The following is a 21,191-nucleotide window of genomic DNA, read 5'->3' as shown; positions in this document are numbered from 1 at the left end:
ATTAAAACAAAGCAAAATAAAATACAATACAATGGTAATATATGTAATATAAGATATCAAATTCAGCAATACCTGTTTATGTTATAGAGTAAATTGGTTTGTATGTGTGTGCAGGATGATATTCCCAGAAGCGTTGTATCTGTTATTCATGATTAATATTACTATTTAATCTACACTTTGAGGTTTGCGTTCTTGTTGATATTGAAACGTAGGGAGTGGTGGGTTCGGTTTCGACCATCATGCCAATGGTAACAATAATTGTGACGTAGACAAACTCCCTAACACCCCCTCTTTCTTCATTTGGGATTTATCACAATCCCTCTTTTAGCGTCTTGTATTAACACATAGGGTACTTGTAAGAGGTATTGTAACTCATTACAATACTACTGCGAGGAGGGCCATTCAAGTTGGAAAGTCTTTACACCCGGGTTACTATCTAGCACAGGTTTTATATTCTTAATGGAGGTGTGGTAACGATGGACAGTAAACTACTTCAAGAGGATACGTTCTCGAGACAATAGATGTGCACTCCAATAGTTAGGATGAGTCAAATAATATTTATTTGACTAGGCGTATGGGGATGAGAATCAGTTGTCAGCATAATAAAATGGGAAAAGTGTTTTTAATGTGGTAAAAAGAGATACTTCATTCATCTTCATTAAACTTCATATATGGCCTCCTCTGCTTCTTCCTCTCGCTCCTCTCATCTACACTTCGTTCTCCTTTCTTCTTCAAATTCATTCTCCGAGGAGAGGCGGCCACCAACAACCACACACACGTTCACAGTATCCATATCCGTTCTTCCCTTTTTTTGATACATCACCTCTTTTGATTAGGGCACCTTTTCTACAACGATCCCGTCAGTATTTCTTCCTTGTTTTTGTTCAACCTATACTTAAACCTATAGAGTGATATATTATATTATAGTGTAGAATAGTATAACGTATTGAAATAAAAGTAATAATGAAATATTTACTTTTTAGAGAGGACTGTCTATCAAAAATCACCTTCACTGAGCCACAACAGAATAAAAAAAAAATTCTTTTTAACGATGCATTGAAATTTTTTTTTACCTACCTCATCCCTTTCGGGAATCCTCAGTCAAACCCCCATGCCTAAATTGACTACAAATCTACTGGAATCGACACCAACTTCACAACGCTACCAAAACAGACACCAGAAACCTTAACATATTTATTTTCTTTTTCTTTTTTTGACACGTACCAACAACATCACAATGCTATCAAGATTGACACCGCCAACTACCACATTCAAATCTTTTTTTGGGCATACCAACACCAACACAAAGATATCAAAGTTTGCACAGAGAATGAAACCATTCATAATATTTTTTTTTAATATGTATTGGAGGTAATGTATTGAAAGGCGAAAAGGCTAGAGAATAGCCAAAGCTGATTTAGCTTCGAATATTGTAATGTCTAATGTAGATGGAACTGCTATATGATTAAGAACAAATTCAATATCAAGAATAAGTTGGAAGTGGCCGCTCGATATGGATATCCAGTGTGGCATTGGCTACGCTGATTGAGCGTATGTATGATTTATTAGGTTAAATAAATAACGAATAAGGTGTCTAGTTCAGGGGAATATTCCCTGGGTGGCCACGAGGACGACGAAGATAGCCTCGTTAGTAGCCATATACGTATATATAGCTGACCTTCAACTATTAATACGCTATTGATTTAGATACTAGAGCTTCAAAAGTGATGGTGATAGCTATAATGATTGAATATTAGAGCTTGAGTGGGATCAGTTTCATGGCTCATATTAGCATGAGGAGGATACTGAGAGGATATATCCAAAGGTCTGCGATATACAATACAGTGGATAATCTAGTCGCTGAATTAAACACACCCGAAACTAACAAATAAGCTAAAGTATGCCGAGTTGCTAATGTTGTTAATTGGGATAGATGATGAGCAGTAATAACGTTATGCTAGTGTTATGTGATTCCTTGCAGCCAGAGGATAAGTAGCAAATGTGAGTACGGTAAGGCCAAGTTGTAGTTAAAAGAGGCAGTAGTTAAATGATCAGAGAGTCTTGTTCACTTCTATCCTATGAGGAAACGTGGAACTCTGATCCTTGTCTTGAGTGAGTACTAGCTGAAAGAAAATTATGTTATTTAAATTTTCAAATAGCACTGTATACGTTTAGTCTATAATGGAGGCAAAAACTTGATCCTTTAAATCAATTGGAAATACACTACTGAAATGAAAACATTAATAAAAGAAAATTTTTAAAAAATACTTGTATACCTTTAAACAATGACGGGGAGCACAAATTTGTTACTTGATCCTTGATATCAAATACATAAAAAAGATATAAGTATCGGTGAATTTCTCAAAAGCCTTTTATATCTTTAACCAGCTCAAATTATTTTAATGATAATTATTTGGTTTCAACTACACATATACTTCTTATATAAAACAAGTAGTACTGAGTGGTCCAAAATTGTCGTATACCTAGAATCCATACCTAAAACTAAAGTTTCAATGTTTAGCATTTAATATGCCTGTAAGGTCCTATAGAAACAGCATAAAGTAGTTATTGAAACGAATCCATATGCAGGCATATGATACTCGAGCCCGAAATCTTGATCGTTGGGCTTGTTTGTTTAAAATAATATACAAAAATAATTTGTAGTAATATATTCGAAGAAAACTGGTATACCTGTAACCCTTGATAGAGACTGAGTTTTTTAGCGTTGGATTTTGCTGTCGAAATAGTAAAAAAATAAAATTAAAAAAGACGAATATAGCTGTGGCCCACAATGGAGTAGAATACTGATACCTGGTATCGGCTGTAAAAAATTAGTTAATACAATTTTCAGTGAGAAAATTTTAAAAACTCCTCCTATGTCTTTAATCCTTAATAAAGAATAGAGCCATGATAATTGACCTAAACTACGAAGAGAAAAAAATTAAGCAAATACAAGCATCATTCAAAGAAACAAGGGCACCTAAACAGTCTATACCTGTAACATATGAATAAGAGTTAAACAATGATCTTTGACACCAACTGTGAAATTATAAGTATTTATAACCATCAGTGAATAGATTCACAAAGAGACTTGTATACCTACGGCCCATGATGTAGAGCAGAGCCATAAATTTTGGACTTGGCGATTAAAAGACTAGACAAATAAAAGCGACAGGTATTAACTGCTTAAAGAGTCATGTATACATATAGCCCAAAATGGGCAGCGGAATATTGATCGTTCGCCCTGGTGGTAAATAGACTAAAAAAAGAAAGCCAACAATAAGTATATGTTCAAAAAGAAATATATACCTGTGATCATGAATAAATACTCAAAACTTGATCGTTGGCTTAAAATATATATATAAAAAAGTTAGACAAAATAATAGTTGATAGCTAAATACTAAACGAGACATGTGTATCTCATACCCTGGATGTATGGTGAAACCTTAATCGTTGGTTTTGACTATGTCAAGATAACTAAAAACAACAACCAGTAAGTAGATGCTCAATATATATATATATATATATATATATATATATATACTGGAGAACTTGGACGGGCAACAGAGGCTTTATAGTTTGGCTTTGACTGTGTAAACACTAGAATAATCTAATTGATAGTAAGAAAATATTTAAAGAGCTTTGTATACCTGAGGATTTTTATGGAGAGTGAAACCTTGATCGCTGGTCTTTGCCGTAAAAAGTATGGGAATATACAGCTTAAAGTAACTAAAGGCTCAAAGAGACTTGTATGTCTATGACTGTAGGAAAATGTCGGAATATTAATCGTTGGTCTTTACTATGAAAACACTAGAAAAATACACCTAATAGTAAGTAAATTCTCGGAAATATATATATACCTATGGTTGGAGATGTAGGTCAAAACCGTGACTGTTGACATGAGCTGTGAAGATTCTGGACATATAAAACAGGCTGTAAGTAAATGGTGTAATAAAGATGTATGTCTGTAGCCCTGGATGGAAATCGGACGCCTAATCGTTGGTATGAACTGTGAAATTACTAGAAAAATTAAAACTGATAGTAAGAACATATTCCAATAAAAAAAAACCTTGTATGTCTATAAGCCTTGATGGAGACTAGAGCCGTGAGGGCTAGCATAGAATGTAAAAAAGAAAACGAAAAAAAAGATTAAATAGATAGAATCAGTAGTAAAGTAATATTTAAATACACTTATATATCTAAGACGTTGAATTAATAGCAGGATCTTGATCGTTGACCAGGACTCTAAAAACGCTTGATAAATGTCATTGGCTGTAAAAAAGTAATCTAAGAATCTTATATACCTTTACCTAATAATGTTGAGTGGAAACTTGATAATGACCAAAGACTTGATCAATGGACTTGAATGTGCAAACGCCAGAGAAATTCAGTTGATATTAAAAAAAATCAAAGATACATGGATATCTTCAACCCTTCCCGGAAAGCTGAAGCTTGATCGTTGGACTCGGATTTAAAATACTAATCAAATATAATCGATAATAAATAAATGTTCAAAATAAACGGCGATACCTGTAGCTCATGGTTGAGAGTAGGAAATTTATCCCTTGACCTATATATTAAAAGCAATATGCAATAGCAACCGGCAGTCCTAAAAGGGCAATTATACTTGAATATCTGTGAACCTGGGTGGAGACTAAAATCTTGAACCTTGGTGTGGACTATGGTATGTCTAGATAAATATGATGGATGACAGAAAGATATTCAAAGGAGGGTGTACGGCTGTTACCTCGACGAATAACAGAAACTTGATCATCAGCATTGACTGTAAAATTATTAGACAATTTCAACAAGCAATGATTAACTATTTAAAAAAAAGCATATATACCTTTTACCCCAGATGAGCAGCGGAATCTCAATTAGTAGCCTTGACTATGAAAAGACTAGACAAATATAGCAGACACCAAGCAAATGCTCAAAGAGGTATATATACCAGTAACCCTGAATGAACTATGGAATCTTGGGTGTTGGTCTCAATTGTGAAAAGACTACCGAACTAAAGCTGGTAATAGGTAAATACCCAAAGATACTGGTATACCTAACATCCAAGAAGGAGAGTGGCATCTTGATTGTTGGCCTTTTCTGCGAGTAGACTAAAGAAACACAATTGGCAGTAAGTAAATACTAAAAAGTGGCAGTATATCAGTGATTTTTGACGGGGATTTGAACCTTGACTGTTGAATTGAACTGTAAAAAGACTGCTTCAAACAGCTAGCAATATGTTAATGGGTAAAGAAAGCCATTTGTATCCCTGTAAATATATGCGGAAATCGGGCTCTTGATCTTTGGTCTCGACTGTATAAAGTCTGAATAAAGCAACTAGTAGTAAGTAGATGCTTAAAAAGGCATGTATACCTTAACCCTATTTTTTGAAGTGCAACCTTGATTCTCGGCATGGGCTGTCAAAGATTAAAAATATTCAACCAGTGAAGAATAAATGCTAAAATGTGCGTGTGTACCTAGAACCTTGAACGGATAGAAAGAACATGATCATTTCACCTTGACTATGTAAACGCTAGGAAAATCTAATTTTTAGTAAATTGCTTAAAGATTCTTGTATACCTGCGACCTTTGATGTAGAGCTGAGCATTGAACGCTTGCTACAGAGAAGAAAGGGCTAGAACAAAACAACTGATAGTACCTAAAAAGTCAAAGAGACTTTTATACCTGTGAGCCCAAAAGAATATCAAAGCTTTGATCGTTGGCTTCGGCTGTAAAAACATTATGCAAATATATAGTAAGTAGATTTTTTGGCGGATTTGTATACCTGTCCCCCCCGGATAGACAACTCATATTAATTGTGGGCCTTTCCTGTAAAAAGACTAGAAGATATAATAGCTAGTAAGTAAAGGTTCACATAGTCATGTATACCTTTAATCCTTAATGGAGATTAAAAATCCAATTGCTGGCTTAAACTATAAAAACGCTAGACAGAATAATAAGTGATACGTGAGTACTAAATGAGACCTGTATACCTCGGGCACTAGGTAGATAGTAAAACTTTGGTAATTCAGTTTGACTAAATAAAAATTACTCGAAACAACAAGCAGTAAGTAAACGATCAGGTATGTACATATACTTGTTACCCTAGAGGACAGTAAACCTGGATCGATTGGCCTTGGCTGTGTAAAATTAAAAAATAATAATTAATTAATTAATAAATAGTAAAATAATACTTAAAAATATTTTTTAAACCTATGGCCTTAGATGGAGAGTAGATGCTTATTATTTAGCATAGACATTAATGAAATTAGAAAAATCAAACGAGCGTTATGCAAAGGCTAAAAGAGAATTGTATACCTGTAACCGTGGATGAAGAAGAAATCCTTGTTCTTCGACCTGGGCGGTGAAAACACTAGACAAAAAAAAACAAGCGATAAGTAGAAACCCAAAGAAAAGTGTATACCTGTCATACTGGATGGAGATCGGATCCTTGATGGTTGCCCTTGACAGTAAAAACAATAGACGGATAAAAAAAGCCAATAATCAACGGCCCAACAAAAAATATATATCTGCAAGTCTGGATGAATATCAAGTCCTAGTTCTTCGGCCTAAACCGTATAGGCACTAGACATATAAAACTAAAAGTTAGTAAAGACGCAAACATATTTGTATACCTGTCACTCTGGATAGGGCTCGGATTCGGAATCATTGGCATAGACAGTAAAGGCACTTGACAAAAAAAAGACACATTAAATAAAAGCACTTGTCAGATTTGTATACCTGTAAAACTTGATGGAAACTGGATCCTTGAGCGTTGAATTTGACTGTAAAGTCACGAGAAAAAATACAGCTTGCAGCAAGTCAAAAATCAAAGAGATGTGTAACACTATATCCCAATATGGAGACCGGGTTCTTGCTCGTTACCCTTGACTGCAAGGACACTAGAGAAACAAAAACAATTATAAGTAACGGCCCAATAACATTTTTAAATCTGTAATTCTAGGCGGATATCAGATGATTGGTCGTTGGCCTTGACTTTAAGGACAGTAAAAAATTAAAACCGACAGTAAGTAAAATCCCAAAGAGAAGTGTATACTTGTAACACTGGACGGATATAGGATCCATGGTGGCTGGCTTGGACTGTGAAGCCAGTAGAGAAATAAAGCCAACAGTAACTAAAGGCCGAACTAGATGTATATACCTGTCGCACTGGAAGGAAAACAAAATTTTCATTGTGTAGCCGGATCGTAAACACACTAGGCCAATACGAAAGAAAGCATGTAAAGACAGAGAGAAAAGTGTGTACCCGTAACCTTGATTTGAAATCAGATCCTTGATATTTGAACTTTAAGGAAAAAAACACTAGAAATATATAAATGACAGTAAGTAAAAGCTCAAGAAGACTTGTTTACCTGTAGCCCAAATTTGAGTTTTGATTCTTGCTGTTTGGCCTGGAGAGTAAAAACAATAGTCATATATACTTCTAGGTTAGTAATGGCCAAGAACGACTTGTATACCTTCCATAATGGATGTATATTTGATCATCGTTCTTTGCCATCAAAAGTAAGTATAAATAAAGAGTATAGTTTGTTTTAAGTAAAGGCTAAAAGGAAACTTGGTTAGCTATAACAATTCATGAAAATCGGATCCTGATAATTGCCGTGGATGAGTAGACACTAGAAATATATAAAATCCAATGAGTAATTCCTCATCGAGTTTTTGTATACCTATAGCCACGGACTGAATCCGGATCCGTGAAGCATGATCTTGATGGATTCAACACTAAAAATAAATAAAGCCGAGTGTGATTGCTCATCGATTTTTGTTATACCTATAACCATATAACGGGAGATCTGCACCTTGAAGCTCGACCTGGATGGCCGGAGACTAGAACTAGATTAAAATAATGAGTATATGCCCAAAATGCTTTTTATACCTATAACCATGGCGGGGAGATCGGAAACTTGATGCTTGACCTGGATAGCTGGATACTGGAGATATATTAAATCTAGTGAGTATATGCCCATAATGTTTTTTTATACCTATAACCATGGCGGGGAGATCATAACCTTGATGCTTGACCTGGACGACTGAACATAAGAAGTATATTACAGCTAGTGAGTATATGGGCATAACGTTGTTTTATACTTATGACCATGGACGGGCGATCTGAACCTTGACGCTTGACATGGATGGCTGAATACTAGAAATATATTAAATCTAGTGAGTATATGGGGATAACGTTTTTTTTTTCACTTATAACCATCGGCTGGCGATCGAAACCTTGATGCTTGACCTGGATGGCTGAACACTAGAAATATATTAAAGCTAGTGAATATATGCCCATAACATTTTGTTACACCTATCACCATGCACGGGCGATCAGAATCTTGATGCTTGACCTGGATGGCTGGATACTAGAACTAGATTAAAAAAATGAGTATATGCCCATAATGCTTTTTGTACTTATAACCATGGACTGGCGATCAGAACCTAGATGCTTGACCTGGATGACTGAACACTAGACATATATTAACGCTAGTGAGTATATGTCCCTAATGTTTTTTACACCTATAACCATGGCAGGGAGATCGGAACCTTGACACTCGACCTCGATGACTGACCTCTAGAGATATATTAAACCTTGTGAATATATACGCATAACGTTTTGTCATACCTATAACCGTGGCTGGGAGATTGGAACCTTGATGCTTGACCTGGGTGACTGAACACTAGTAATAGATAAAAGCTAGTGAGTATATGCGCATAACGTTTTGTTATACCTATAGCCATAGCTGGGAGATCGGAACCTTGATGCTTGTCCTGGATGGCTGGAGACTTGAACTATAATAAAGCTAGTGAGTAAATGCGCATAATGTATTGTTATACCTATAACCATAGCTGGGAGATCGGAACCATGATGCTTGTCCTGGATAACTGGAGATTAGAGATAGATAAAAGCTAGTGTGTATATGTCCCTAATGGTTTTTTTTACCTATAACCATTGACGGGCGATCGGGTCCTTGCCGCTTCACATGGATGACTGGACACTAGAAATAGATAAAAGCTAGTAAGTATTTGCCTATAATGTTTTTATACCTATAACCATGGACGGGCGATCGGAACCTTGACGCCTGACATCGATGGCTGAACACTATAAATATATTATAACTAGTGAGTATATTCCCACAACGATTTGTTATACCTATACCCATTGCCGGGAAATCGGAACCTTGACACTTGACCTAGATGGCTGAAAACTAGTAATATATAAAAGCTAGTGAGTAAATGCGCATATAGTTTTGTTATACCTATAACCATAGCTGGGAGATCGGAACATTGATGCTTTTCCTGGATGGAATGGATACTACAAATATACAAAAACAAGTGAGTACCTGCTCATCGAGTTTTGATATACCTGAAACCGTGGACCTTGATCTGAAAACCGTGGACCTTGGCCTGAACCTTGAAGCTTGACCTGGACGGAATGGATACTACAAATATAGAAAAACAAGTGAGTAACTGCGCATTTAGTTTTGATATACCTGAAACCGTGGACCTTGACTTGAACCTCGAAGCTTGACTTGGATGGAATGGATAGTACAAATATACAAAAACAAATGAGTAACTGCTCATCGAGGTTTGATATACCTGAAAACCGTGGACTCTGATCGGATCCTTGATGCTTGACCTGGATGGAATTTGATACTACAAATATACAAAAACAAGTGAGTAACTGCTCATCGAGTTTTGATATACCTGAAACCGTGGACTTTGACGTGGGCTTTGAAGCTTGACCTGGATGGAATGGATACTACAAATATACAAAAACAAGTGAGTACCTGCTCATCGAGTTTTGATATACCTGAAACCGTGGACCTCGACCTGAACCCGTTGACCTTGACCTGAACCTTGAAGCTTGACCTGGATGGAATGGATATTACAAATATACAAAAACAAGTGAGTAACTGCTCATAGAGTTTTGATATACCTGATAACCGTGGACTCTGATCGGATCCCTGATGCTTGACCTGGACGGAAGGCACTAGAAGCATACAAAATACAATGAGCATATGCTCCTCGAGTCTTGGTGTACCTGTGGCCCTGGATGGAAACCTGTTCTTGATTGCTTGACTTTGCCTGAAAAGTCCCTACAGAAATATAAAAGGCAGCGAATGATTAATCAACGAGTCTTTATATACCTGTAGGCCTGGATGGAGATCTTATTTTTTATCGTTGACCTTGTTTGTCAAAAGACTAGACAAATATAATCTTCACAATGTGTGTCTTTGATGAATATCATATACTCCTTGAAATATAGTAAGTCCTGTCAGTTTATCTCTTGTTTCTGAGCGTGGATAGGCTTTGGATGGATTGATGATCAAACCAGTGTTGGACCTCAGTATTTCATTTTTGCTGTGTACTGATTTTGACATGTTGTCTTATATCTTGCTACTGACTGCTTAACATATGATAAAAGCCTGAGATTTGACTAGCAAAATGGATTTGTATTGGTCATGATTCGTCTTTAACGTGTATGTTGATTAAAGCAGTTTGTGAGAGAGCAGTAAAGAAGTGTATAAAGTATTAATGGTATGTGGAAGAGAGTTGTTTTGACGCGTTCTGTTTGGATAGGTGTTTTTTTTTTATAAAACTCATGACGTCTCAATCATGAGTTGCTGTTCTTTTTTATTATTTTTATTATGATAGTTTGATAATATATTATAAAATTCGGTTTTTTTCTTATTCCTTTTTCGGTTTTCTTTTATCTTTTAGCCTTGACAACATGTATATATTATTACTATTTTACTTCTTTATTTAATATCTATGCTTAAAATATGGGTTTTGGGTTTTAAAGAAGTATCACTTACATTCTGAAGGACGTGCTGTGCAGGCACTTGTTTTACTTTTTGTTTTTTTGTTTTAGTTCTTTTTATGTCACATAAGGTCCGTGCTGTCCGTGCAGCATCACATGTGTCATGGGGCTTAGAGGAGCATAGTAGCAATAGTGGTCCAGACTTTACTTTAGCATGAAAACATTTAAATGATGTCTTCCGATTGGTGGACTATATGCATGTCAAATTATTCAGTTGCTATGGACCCCCATCCCCTTTTTTATTCTACTTTCTGTTGTGATTCTGTTAACAAGGCTTATGCTTTTGAACAGCCACTTGTCGAGACACTATATATGCCTCTGTGTTCATTTTAGCTGTACTACTGATATACAAAGTATTAATCGGCTAGACGTTTAACTACAATAAAGAAGTGTAAAGTTGTGTTGATTATAAAGCTTTAATTAAAGTCTTGTGTATATTTATTTGTTTGTTTTCTTGTTTGTTTGTTTCACATGCTGTGACTTTATTAGTTTAAGAAGCACCCCCGAAAAAAATTGCTGCTTATATCTTTTCTTTTCTTTTGTGTGAAAGACTTCCATTTTTCTTCTAGCTTTTTCACCAGTGTCTTGAGTTAATAAACACAAAGTGTAGGAATACTTTCTTGAAATAAAAGTACTTTCAGTGGTTCAGTATGAAGGGATTGACAGTCTGACTATTGAAAGTCGTTGGTACCTCAAGTTAAAGCATCGTTCTTAGAGTAAAATAAAAGTAAAAAGAAGAACAGGGTCTAGCCTAGTGTTTGTCAATCGACCTTGGTTTGTACTACTTTATAAACCAATCATAATCCAACCGAGAAATTAATACAGAATAACCCAACTGCCTGAAACACTTTACATTTATATGTGTTCAAATATACACCATTCTATCGATAATTATAATTATTTATATAAGTTACATTATACACCATGAAAAAGTAGTGGTGCTTGCAATTGTGCTAGCCTGGTCACAGATAGATCAAGCTAGTAAAATGGCTATTACATATATATAAATCACCTTTTAAAGGCTCTGCTTATTTACTATTTTTTTCTGTTATTGCTCAGACTGACTGACGGCACAATATGAAAGCAAAGAGACAATCTACTGCTACTGAACGTATAGGTTTTGTTTGTTTGGGAGCAAGACGCTATCGATTACTAATTATCGATTTATAGGATCTAGTGCTTTTGATATTTTGTGCTTGTATACCGAACTCAACTGGATGCACGAATAACCTAGAAATAATACTCTGTTGGATTAAAGGCTTTGATTTATAACTTTTGTTTTGTAATACAATATAATGCGCTACAGTACTGTATAGTATGATTCCGCTTATTACTTTGAGGCTCATAGTCTAGCTTTGGTTCGCTTGAGACTATTTTAGTTTGAAGCACGGAGCCTTTGTATAAATGAACCTTTTCTATGGTCGATTAAATATGAGTGCACTGGAAATGATATTTTTTAAGATTTCTACAAGCATATGCAAATGCACACCAATGGTAATCATAGCTTTTCAATTATAGAAAATTAAAAATCGAATCAAATAAGTAATATTTTCTTTTGGCTTTAAGTAACCTGGTGAGACAAATTGCGATCCACCTTTTCCAGGTTATTGGATTGAAAATTATTCAAATATTAGAGAGAGTATTGAGTTGTGATAATCTCAAGACGGCTAGAAAAATATTATTTGTAAAACTCAATAAAAAAATAAATAAAAACTCAAACACAACTGTGAGGCTTTATAAGTCGAAAACATTAATACTAAAAGATGTAAAGGAAATAAACCTTAATAAATTTAGCTTTCCGAGGCCTATTCTATTAAAGAAATGTGAGGAAGAGACTCCTTACTATCATATATTTTGCTTTAGAATGGGGAGGATAAACTTGAGCTTTACTAGAAATTTAGTGAGCATTTGAAGTCAAAAATCAGGGAATTCTCTAAATTTTCACTTCAATTCATCACTAAATGGCCCTCCACGGTAAAAATTCTGGGGTCTGTAGTGAAGCAAATATAAAGTGTAGCCAGACCACATAACATTTAAATCCTGTGACCCAACTAGACTGTATAAAAATATGAAATATAATTGCAAAATTAATAAAGAAGAGTCTTTTTCTACAATAACAAAGCGCACTTTATTATTTTTAAGATTTTAGAAGAGTTAGCTGCGGTTAACTGGAAGATTCAGAGACACATATCAGCTCTACATCCTTTGTAAATCGATCCCTAACAGATCTTTCATTGGAAATTGATTCGCCGCTTACAATAATAATGAACAAAAATTTAAGATTTTCACTCGATAACGGGCTCTCTAATTCAGGAATAATACGCAGAAAAAGAAATTAAAACCGCAAATTTACAGTGAGAAACTAATAGAAAGGTAGGTAAAATACATATGTGTTTATGAGTGAAAGCCTGTGTACCAAAAGAAAAATACAGGACATATATTTTCCTCAATAAACAAGACAAATAAAAAAAAACAAACAAAAGATACAGAAAAGAAGAAGAAGAAGATGCGTGGGTACACTTGGTTAAATTTGTGCTTGTATGATCATTTGTCCCCAGGCCTAACCACAATATGTCTTTCTCTTCATTTAATTTAATTTAATTTAATTTATTTTGAATTGCCCAACACGACATTGCTCGTTTTAGGTTATTATCTGCGGCCAACTGGTGAGAACTGAGGTGGCTGATCAACTCAAAGTGAGAAAACTTGTTCCTGAGCCACTGCGCTAAATTGAGAGTGTAGATGTCTTTATGAGTATATTGACCAAACTCGATTATCATTTTAACATGATCCGACAAGAAGCCAGAAAATACAACAAGGTGTTGCGGTATGTTGAACGAATTGATTTCGAAAACAGCAAGAGCACTGTCAGGCTTGAACAGTAAGTATATACATATACATATATATATATATATATATATATATATATATGTGTGTGTGTGTGTATTGAGGATCTATTATTATGCAGATTAAAGAAAATTGAGAGCAAAAGTAATGTAAAACAAAGCAAAGTGATGTATATCCTATAAATATTCAATAACTAAATATATGTACATATCATCGATATCCTAACCACCCCCTTGGTGCTCTACAAGGGGGAGATAACCTCATTCAATTTACCACGCGAAATTTCCCAAAGGGTTTAATAATCTAGGGAACAAGTGGTGGTGATGCTATAACTGCCTTCGGTATATTTTCTGACTTGTTAAGGATTCAGGAACGTGTAGAAGGAAGTTAATAATATGAACTATTGATTGAAATATATATTATATTATATTATATTATATTATAATATATGTATATGTATGCATGTATGCATGCACGTATGTATGTATGTATGTATGTATGTATGTATGTATGTATGTAATTGTGTAATTGTGTAATTGAGTAAATTGATAGATAGGTGGGCTATTGAAACAAAATTGTAGAAATGAATATAAGAAAAATGGTGATAATAGTTATAATAGTAATTATAAGAATAATAGTAATAATAAGAATAGTAGTAATAGTAATAATAATAAGTGAATAGACAAGACAAAAAGATCATTTTTTTAAAGAAATATAAAAATAAAAAGAGATTGATAAATGCAATACAAGGAAACTTAGAGAATGATACATGACTTTGACTCTGAATCCTTTTGATGATGTTTCTTGACTAATGAAGATATCAAAGCAAATGAGATGTTAATCGGCTAAATCTTTTCTTTTTGTATGTATTATAGATGTGTATAAAACTGTATCAATACATAATATAATACAATATAATAAGGTTTTGTTACCTGAGATAGCCACCCGGGCTGCTTGCTCAAAACATTCTCGAACCCCCCTATTATGCTTGGCCGAGCACTCTAGGTACCGTACTGCATTAATACTCCGTGCAACCTCCAGACCCTTTAAAGCACACACGCACACCCAGGTAGATAGGTAATTAGAGAAAGTAAAAAAAAACAAGACAAAAAATTAGTAGCTGGTAAGAGCAAAGTAATCATTATCAATTGATAAACCCAGCTTTCTCTCTGTCTCTCTTTGTGTATATATATATGTTATTTACTTCATCATAAAGAATTGGACTTTCTCGTCTAGGGTTTGCTGAATCGTCTCGTAAATCACATTTTAGTGCTACCAAAACAATTTTTGAATGGGGACAGTGTTCTGTAACTTCTTCAAGCCAACGAGTGTGAATATTTTCAAGAGAGTCTCTGTTGTCGACCGAAAAGCAAAGCATCAATACGTGGGTATCAACATAAGATAATGATCGTAGCCTGTCAAATTCCTCTTGACCTATATGTATATATATATTTAATTATCATTAGTATTAGTATTAGTATTAGTCATATTCTCATTTTTCTGTCTTATTGTGGCTTTATTTATGTAATTGGCGGCTCTTTAGATAGTGTGTGGGTTTGTCGAGATTTGAACTTGCCTGCTGTATCCCACAAAGACAACTCTACTTCCTGACCATCCACTACAACGTCCTGAACATAATTTTCAAACACCGTCGGCTCATACACCTACTTAAAAGACACAAAAAAAAGAGGAAGAGCAAGTTTACATATACATACATATACATATATATATATATATTTGCATATTTAGTATTCAGATTTGACTGGTTGTCAATTATAATCATAATTGTAATGAAGAGCTATAATATGCTTGCCTGTGGAAAGAATCCTCGAGTGAATACATTGAGTAATGATGTCTTCCCGCATGCACCATCGCCGCATACAACCAACTTGCGGCTAATAGGTTTACCATTCTTTCCACAGATGATCATTGGAACGATGAGCAATTAGAAACCAAATTAAAGGATTAAAGAAGAAGAGAAGAATATATGTTTGTATATATAATTTTTTTTAAAAAAAAAGAAGAAGAAGCAGAAGCAGAAGCAGAAGAATTATTTTAGTTTAGTTTATTTTATTTTCTCTCTTTCTCTCTCTTGTTTTGAGTTTAGGTGCTGCAGTACATATTTTTATTTCTAAATAAGCAAGAGAGAGAGAAAAGTAATGATGACGGCAGCATGTATTTCCCTCTCTTTTTCTCTCTCTCTCTTTATATACAGAAATTGAATTGGGGCTTCTTGAGACTTTGTAAAGCCACGGCTTGGTATATAAATATATAAGAATATTAACCTTTGCGGGTTTACAAGGAGCAGTAATAGATGGATTTAATTGTATTTTATTATTTTCCTCGTTATTACTGATGAATATTTAAACACACACACACACACATATATATATATATAAACGGTTACTTGAACTTAATTCAAATCGACTAATATATTGTATTGTATAGTATATAAGAGGGGGGAAATAATATTATAGAAAAAAAAAGGAGGGCAAAAGGGGATAGAGAAAGGGAGACATGAATCCCAACTTGCTGGACTGTGATCCCTACTTGTTTATTCATTGAGTCGATCTAACAGAGGTATTCATATCCATCATCTTCTGTACGTGCAATGAAGTCCCTATAATTCCAATAATATAAATCAATCAGTCAGTCAGTCCATTCATTCATTCAATCAATTTAATTTATGAATTAATTAATTAATAATAAATAAATAAATAAATAAATAAATGAATTGATTAATTGGTTCAGCTAGCCGGTTAATTTAGCCTACTGTCAATCGAATTATCAGTACATACTTTTCAATCAATACTTCCACTCTCTTCTTAACATCAGAAGCCTAAGAAAACATATCAAAATTCATTTTTAGTAATATATACATAAAATAAAGGGGGGATTTTTTTGTGGTTATTCGTTGGTGGTACTACTTGATTTATGCTCTTACCGTCACCCGGGATCTCACATGCCGAGTCACCTCATTCATCAGTAGACTGTGGCGTAAGGTACGCTTGTCCTTCATTATACGCACTATAACTGCGTCAATCTACATACAAAACGCATCAATATTGGTATTAGCATTAGCATTAACATTTTAAAAGAGTAGAATTTTTTTGTGCATTTTCAAATCAATAATTAATTATTCTTCTTTTTTCTTTCTATTGTCGGTAAATAGACAGGCATACACAGATAGGGAGTGGGGAGGGTTTGTATATTGGGGATTAATTATTTTTATATCTATCTATCCATTTATATTTCCATTGTATAATCTCACTCTTCTTCTTCTTCTTATCTTTCGGGCCACTCTGCTGTTCTTACCTGAACTTCTCTGTTAAAGGCTGTTTGGTCCAAGGACGAATCTTTCTCAATTACTTCATTGAGGGTGTCAGTGTTCATTTGGAACTTGGTTTGCTCAGCTTGGAAATCGGTGTTGAAAGTAAACATATCAGTGGGTTCCACATCCAAGCCGTTGGGTGTCTTGACCAACAGTTTGTGTGGCCCACACGCCAAGGATTTCAGAGTACGCCGCAGTTCAAGCTCATCTTGTTAAACAATCAAAATCATCAAAAAAAAAAAAATTAAAAATTTAAAAATCAAAAAATTGTATTATTACTTTAAAGGACATACCAAGTTTGGTTTCCAAAAGAATATCCGAAAATGAAAGGCTTGGAGTTGTTGGGTCATTGAACAATAACAATACGACCGTCTGAAGTAAAGTCAGGGTGATTTCTTTGGCTCCCTATAAAACGCACATGTAACAGATATCCATGTGCGCACAATTGTACAAATAATTATAGTTATTTGAAAAAGAAGCAAAGAATGGTTAGCTCAGGAACCAAAAACAGAAAAAGAATAAAATTTTATATATATATATATATTTATTTACAAATGGGTAGTTTGCCAGGACCTCACAGATACTCAATGAATTCTGCCATGTTAGACATCGACGTTCATTCTTAGTACAGTAGAAATCTTGATAGAGTTTTTGGATGTGTGTAAACTATTAAGAAAAAGCCATTTGATTTGATTAGATTTTTATTTATTTATTTATTTATTTATTTATTTCTTTACTATCAATATTACTATTATATATATTATTATTACCTCTTGAGGCAAATTGATTTTCACAGGTGTGTACGATGGCCAGAATCCACTTGTCAAGATATTGGCTCTGAATTCAAACGACTGGGTCTCTCCATAATTTATGCTAGTCTATTTTATATATTTAAAAATATTTTTAAAAGCAAAAATAAAACCGAAAACGAGAGGTTATTTATCAGGACAATATGTATTTATGTATTGATTGATTGATTGATTGATTGATTGGCTGGCTGACTGGTATAATCATAATCGTACACTTACCCTAAAGTCATGCATCAGTTCATCGGAAATCTTGAGATCATTTAACATTCCCTCCATCTTACTAGTGTAAGCAACTCCACACTCTTTTAAGAAGCACAAAAAATTGATTGAAGAAAACAGTTTTAGTATCCAAGAAAGAAGGAATCATATATAAATAATTAAAAAAAAAAAATTCGTTGTTACCTTTCTTCATTTTTGCTAGCATCAATTTTTCTGCATTTCTGTTCATAACATCAAGCGAGAGTCTTTTTGCTAGGTCACGTTTATAGAGAGCCTCAAATATATCTTTACCTAAATATATATTATATTAATAATCAAAGTAGTAGTAAAGTTTAATATACAAAGCTAGACATAAAACAAGAGCATGTATAGAACTTTGCTCTGCTCTCGTTTAATCAGATCTAGTTCATATTTTGTTTTGGAAATCGAACAACATACTCTGCAATACTCTATTCAAACAAACAAAATAAAACAGAGCGAAACGATTAGTGATCTATGAATCTTCAGATATTCAAATCTTTGTTACCTAAAGAATATAATGCTTTGTTCCAATGATTTTTCATCCACCTAAAGCAAATATAAAGATAACACCATCAAATTAACATTTCCTTTATTTATTTATTTATTTATTTATTTATTTATTTATACGATACCTTGTTATTTCTCAGGGCATAATCTGTATGTCTGGCCAAAAGTTCGGTTGCATTGTTTTGTCGAAGGTTAACAAAGTAGTCCACCCCGTCCTTCATTCCATTCACAAATCGATCATCTTCTTCAAAGCTGTGCTCCACAATCGCGTCCGTCTTGCGCTTAAAGTAAGCAAGAGCAGGAATTGGATCCTTTCCACCCGAATGATCCCTCAATATTGAAGATCCCTTACGCTATCATTATATAATTTTATAGTTATAGTTATTTTTCTCTTTCTTTCTTTTTTATTTCCTTGACTACCGTTTATTATATACAAGAAATTTACCTTTATATAATTGACAAAGTATTTCACACAAATGTCAATTTTATCAACCTTTTCTAGTAGACGATAGAGCATTGAAAGGTCGTCCACTTTGTTCGATTCCATAAAGTGCTTGAAGCCTAATTGCATACATACATGTATATATATATATATATAAGAAAGAAAAGTTAGTTTGATCTTATAGATGTGGTGGTCTGCTGATTTTTTACTTTTGTCAAGAATTGCATTCACTCGAGTTGACAGCAGTTCTTCTTCCACGGCTGCCGTAAGGGCTGACTTTGACGACTTGTCAAAGTATCTCTTGACACGAATAGCAGACTCTTGGTGTACACGAGTGGAGACGTGTATAAGATAGGCAGACATGTTCATGGTCTCAATTAGTCGGTCACCCTCAGCCTTGTAATAACGTCTTGATTCTTCAAGTAAGCGCCCTTCAAACACAGTATGATATAATGATAGGTCAATGAGCATTCGAAGGTTGGAGTGTAACAATCCGGTATTGATCGGTTGTTGGTCACTACATATATTATCAAAAAAAAAATTGCGGTTTGTCAGAGCAAAAAATTTAATTGAAATCACACAATATATGTAATTGTTTTTTTTTACTCACCGTTCTTCTTGGATTTGCAACAATAAGTTACGGATCAACTTTTCAAGGACATTGTTGCGTTTGAGAAGACTGGCAGAAAACAATTCAACTCCCATATTCCTACAAGAATTTTTTTTAAAAAAAAAGAAGAGGTTTGTAACATTACAGTGTTATTCTATATGTATATTATCCATACAAATATGTAAAGTTTAATTACCATATCGATGCTGATTTTGTCATTGAATTCAGATATATACGATCCATGTGGAGGAAGATACATTTTAATTGAAGCTGGTAAGAGTATAAAGAAGAAGAGTGGAAAAATACGAAGAATAAAGACATTCGTGTGTTGGTATGTATTTTGACTTGTATATTTATAATGGTAACTAGCTACAAAAAATTTTTTTTTTATTGTTCTTTCAATACAATCACTTACAATCTGATCACAGTGATTTTTCCAGAGCTTATTGACTAATTCTAGAAATTCCATGCCTTCGCTCTCATGTCTGCCTTATGCCAAATTATATACATACATTTATGTATGATTTTTATTATTATTTTTATTATTTTCAGTATTTGTTTCAATTAATTATAGATACACTTTTTTTATATATATGTCATATATCATTTACACATATAAAATATATACATAAAAGAGGATCCACAAGAGTATGATACTTGCCTTGAAAGTTTATCAAATTCAGCCTCCAGATATTCTTCACATTCATGTCTCAAACGTCCATAAAGCGCTTCTGCCAAATCATATTGACAAAGATTTTCTGACAGCTGTTGTTGTCATTGTCGTTTTCAAATGTGTTTAATATGTATGTGCGCATACGTGCATATGTGGATGTAGTTGTGCGTGGATCTGTATTACTCGCAAACATACCTGATAAAGTACTTCGAGACTCTCTTTAATAGGGGTATTTTTATGAATCGCATGAATGGCTTGTTTTAATCTTTCCCAGGCACTTTCTTCGTATCCATTGGGTAATACAGGTCTTTCGACTATATATATATATATGTGTGTGTGCACGTTTGTTATTTACAAATACAATCAATAGATAAATAGATAAATAAATAATGCCTTTTCATCGTATAATACAAGATGTCTACACACATATAAAAATAATAATAATAGAAAAGCAAGTAGGATAAAATATTATATATTATTATTATTATTCACCTTTGAGGTCATATACAATCAATTTTTCGTCAGATAGGATAGGAAGTCTTTGGGTACGATGCAACGAGTTCGACAAGAATGCACTAAAAGGTAGACTTGGTGTTTGAGGTTCACTCATGACTTCATCGTAGGGTTCATTATTAATTGTCAAGGGATTGTCTAGTCGAGGTCTCTTCATTGGTTGTTGAGGCCAGTCCATTACTATTATCGGTACTGTAGTACAAGTACTATGATATGAATATGCTATGATAAAGTTCTATATGTCTATCTTTATATTATATTATACTTTATAGTAATATAATATTATTTAGACAATAAGAATATAAGAGAAAGAGATGTATGTGTCCGTGTGTGTATGTCTGTCTGTCTGTCTTTTGTGTGTCTGTCTGTCTGTCTATCTGTC

At 34.0% G+C, this 21,191-nt stretch overlaps 5 protein-coding genes across 5 annotated transcripts; all 5 read right to left on the bottom strand.

Moving 5' to 3' along the window:
- Nucleotides 1–1,101: 1,101 nt before the first annotated feature.
- On the bottom strand, nucleotides 1,102–1,344 carry PHYBLDRAFT_148974 (hypothetical protein; the record flags this gene model as incomplete). Its single annotated transcript, XM_018432194.1, has 2 exons — nucleotides 1,102–1,161; nucleotides 1,225–1,344. The coding sequence occupies 2 exons, from the start codon at nucleotides 1,342–1,344 to the stop codon at nucleotides 1,102–1,104; spliced, it is 180 nt and encodes a 59-aa protein (XP_018287826.1).
- Nucleotides 1,345–3,024: 1,680 nt separating this feature from the next.
- Nucleotides 3,025–4,353, bottom strand: PHYBLDRAFT_159684 (hypothetical protein). Its single transcript, XM_018434038.1, has 5 exons — nucleotides 4,305–4,353; nucleotides 3,861–4,112; nucleotides 3,651–3,761; nucleotides 3,427–3,477; nucleotides 3,025–3,259 (listed from the first exon to the last, which is right to left on the bottom strand). The coding sequence occupies exons 2-4, from the start codon at nucleotides 4,049–4,051 to the stop codon at nucleotides 3,447–3,449; spliced, it is 333 nt and encodes a 110-aa protein (XP_018287825.1). The 5' UTR covers nucleotides 4,052–4,112; nucleotides 4,305–4,353; the 3' UTR covers nucleotides 3,025–3,259; nucleotides 3,427–3,446.
- A 3,231-nt stretch (nucleotides 4,354–7,584) lies between these two features.
- Nucleotides 7,585–10,397, bottom strand: PHYBLDRAFT_148972 (hypothetical protein; the record flags this gene model as incomplete). Its single annotated transcript, XM_018432193.1, has 25 exons — nucleotides 7,585–7,637; nucleotides 7,703–7,743; nucleotides 7,793–7,848; nucleotides 7,905–7,952; nucleotides 8,011–8,051; nucleotides 8,110–8,164; nucleotides 8,225–8,272; nucleotides 8,331–8,378; nucleotides 8,435–8,482; nucleotides 8,540–8,587; nucleotides 8,646–8,686; nucleotides 8,745–8,805; nucleotides 8,858–8,898; nucleotides 8,957–9,004; nucleotides 9,061–9,115; nucleotides 9,173–9,221; nucleotides 9,273–9,328; nucleotides 9,380–9,455; nucleotides 9,507–9,544; nucleotides 9,613–9,669; nucleotides 9,721–9,775; nucleotides 9,827–9,885; nucleotides 9,953–10,006; nucleotides 10,058–10,112; nucleotides 10,240–10,397. The coding sequence occupies 25 exons, from the start codon at nucleotides 10,395–10,397 to the stop codon at nucleotides 7,585–7,587; spliced, it is 1,389 nt and encodes a 462-aa protein (XP_018287824.1).
- Nucleotides 10,398–14,190: 3,793 nt separating this feature from the next.
- On the bottom strand, nucleotides 14,191–15,678 carry PHYBLDRAFT_159683 (hypothetical protein). Its single transcript, XM_018434037.1, has 5 exons — nucleotides 15,498–15,678; nucleotides 15,261–15,348; nucleotides 14,889–15,118; nucleotides 14,617–14,728; nucleotides 14,191–14,492 (listed from the first exon to the last, which is right to left on the bottom strand). Exons 1-5 carry the CDS (start codon nucleotides 15,612–15,614, stop codon nucleotides 14,440–14,442), a joined length of 600 nt encoding a protein of 199 aa, XP_018287823.1. The 5' UTR covers nucleotides 15,615–15,678; the 3' UTR covers nucleotides 14,191–14,439.
- Nucleotides 15,679–16,255: 577 nt separating this feature from the next.
- Nucleotides 16,256–20,987, bottom strand: PHYBLDRAFT_148970 (Cullin; the record flags this gene model as incomplete). The annotated part of the gene is made up of 20 exons (XM_018432192.1): nucleotides 16,256–16,304; nucleotides 16,483–16,523; nucleotides 16,629–16,727; nucleotides 17,000–17,223; nucleotides 17,309–17,420; nucleotides 17,568–17,681; nucleotides 17,786–17,893; nucleotides 18,044–18,126; nucleotides 18,227–18,334; nucleotides 18,482–18,492; nucleotides 18,570–18,610; nucleotides 18,697–18,924; nucleotides 19,017–19,132; nucleotides 19,223–19,530; nucleotides 19,624–19,722; nucleotides 19,820–19,893; nucleotides 20,039–20,112; nucleotides 20,268–20,388; nucleotides 20,492–20,610; nucleotides 20,789–20,987. The coding sequence occupies 20 exons, from the start codon at nucleotides 20,985–20,987 to the stop codon at nucleotides 16,256–16,258; spliced, it is 2,328 nt and encodes a 775-aa protein (XP_018287822.1).
- Nucleotides 20,988–21,191: the final 204 nt, after the last annotated feature.

Source organism: Phycomyces blakesleeanus, assembly GCF_001638985.1.
Source record: "Phycomyces blakesleeanus NRRL 1555(-) unplaced genomic scaffold PHYBLscaffold_20, whole genome shotgun sequence".
Classification (NCBI taxonomy): Eukaryota; Fungi; Mucoromycota; class Mucoromycetes; order Mucorales; family Phycomycetaceae; genus Phycomyces; species Phycomyces blakesleeanus.
Note: the sequence above shows the minus strand (reverse complement) of the source record. Positions and strands in the feature narration are given on the sequence as shown.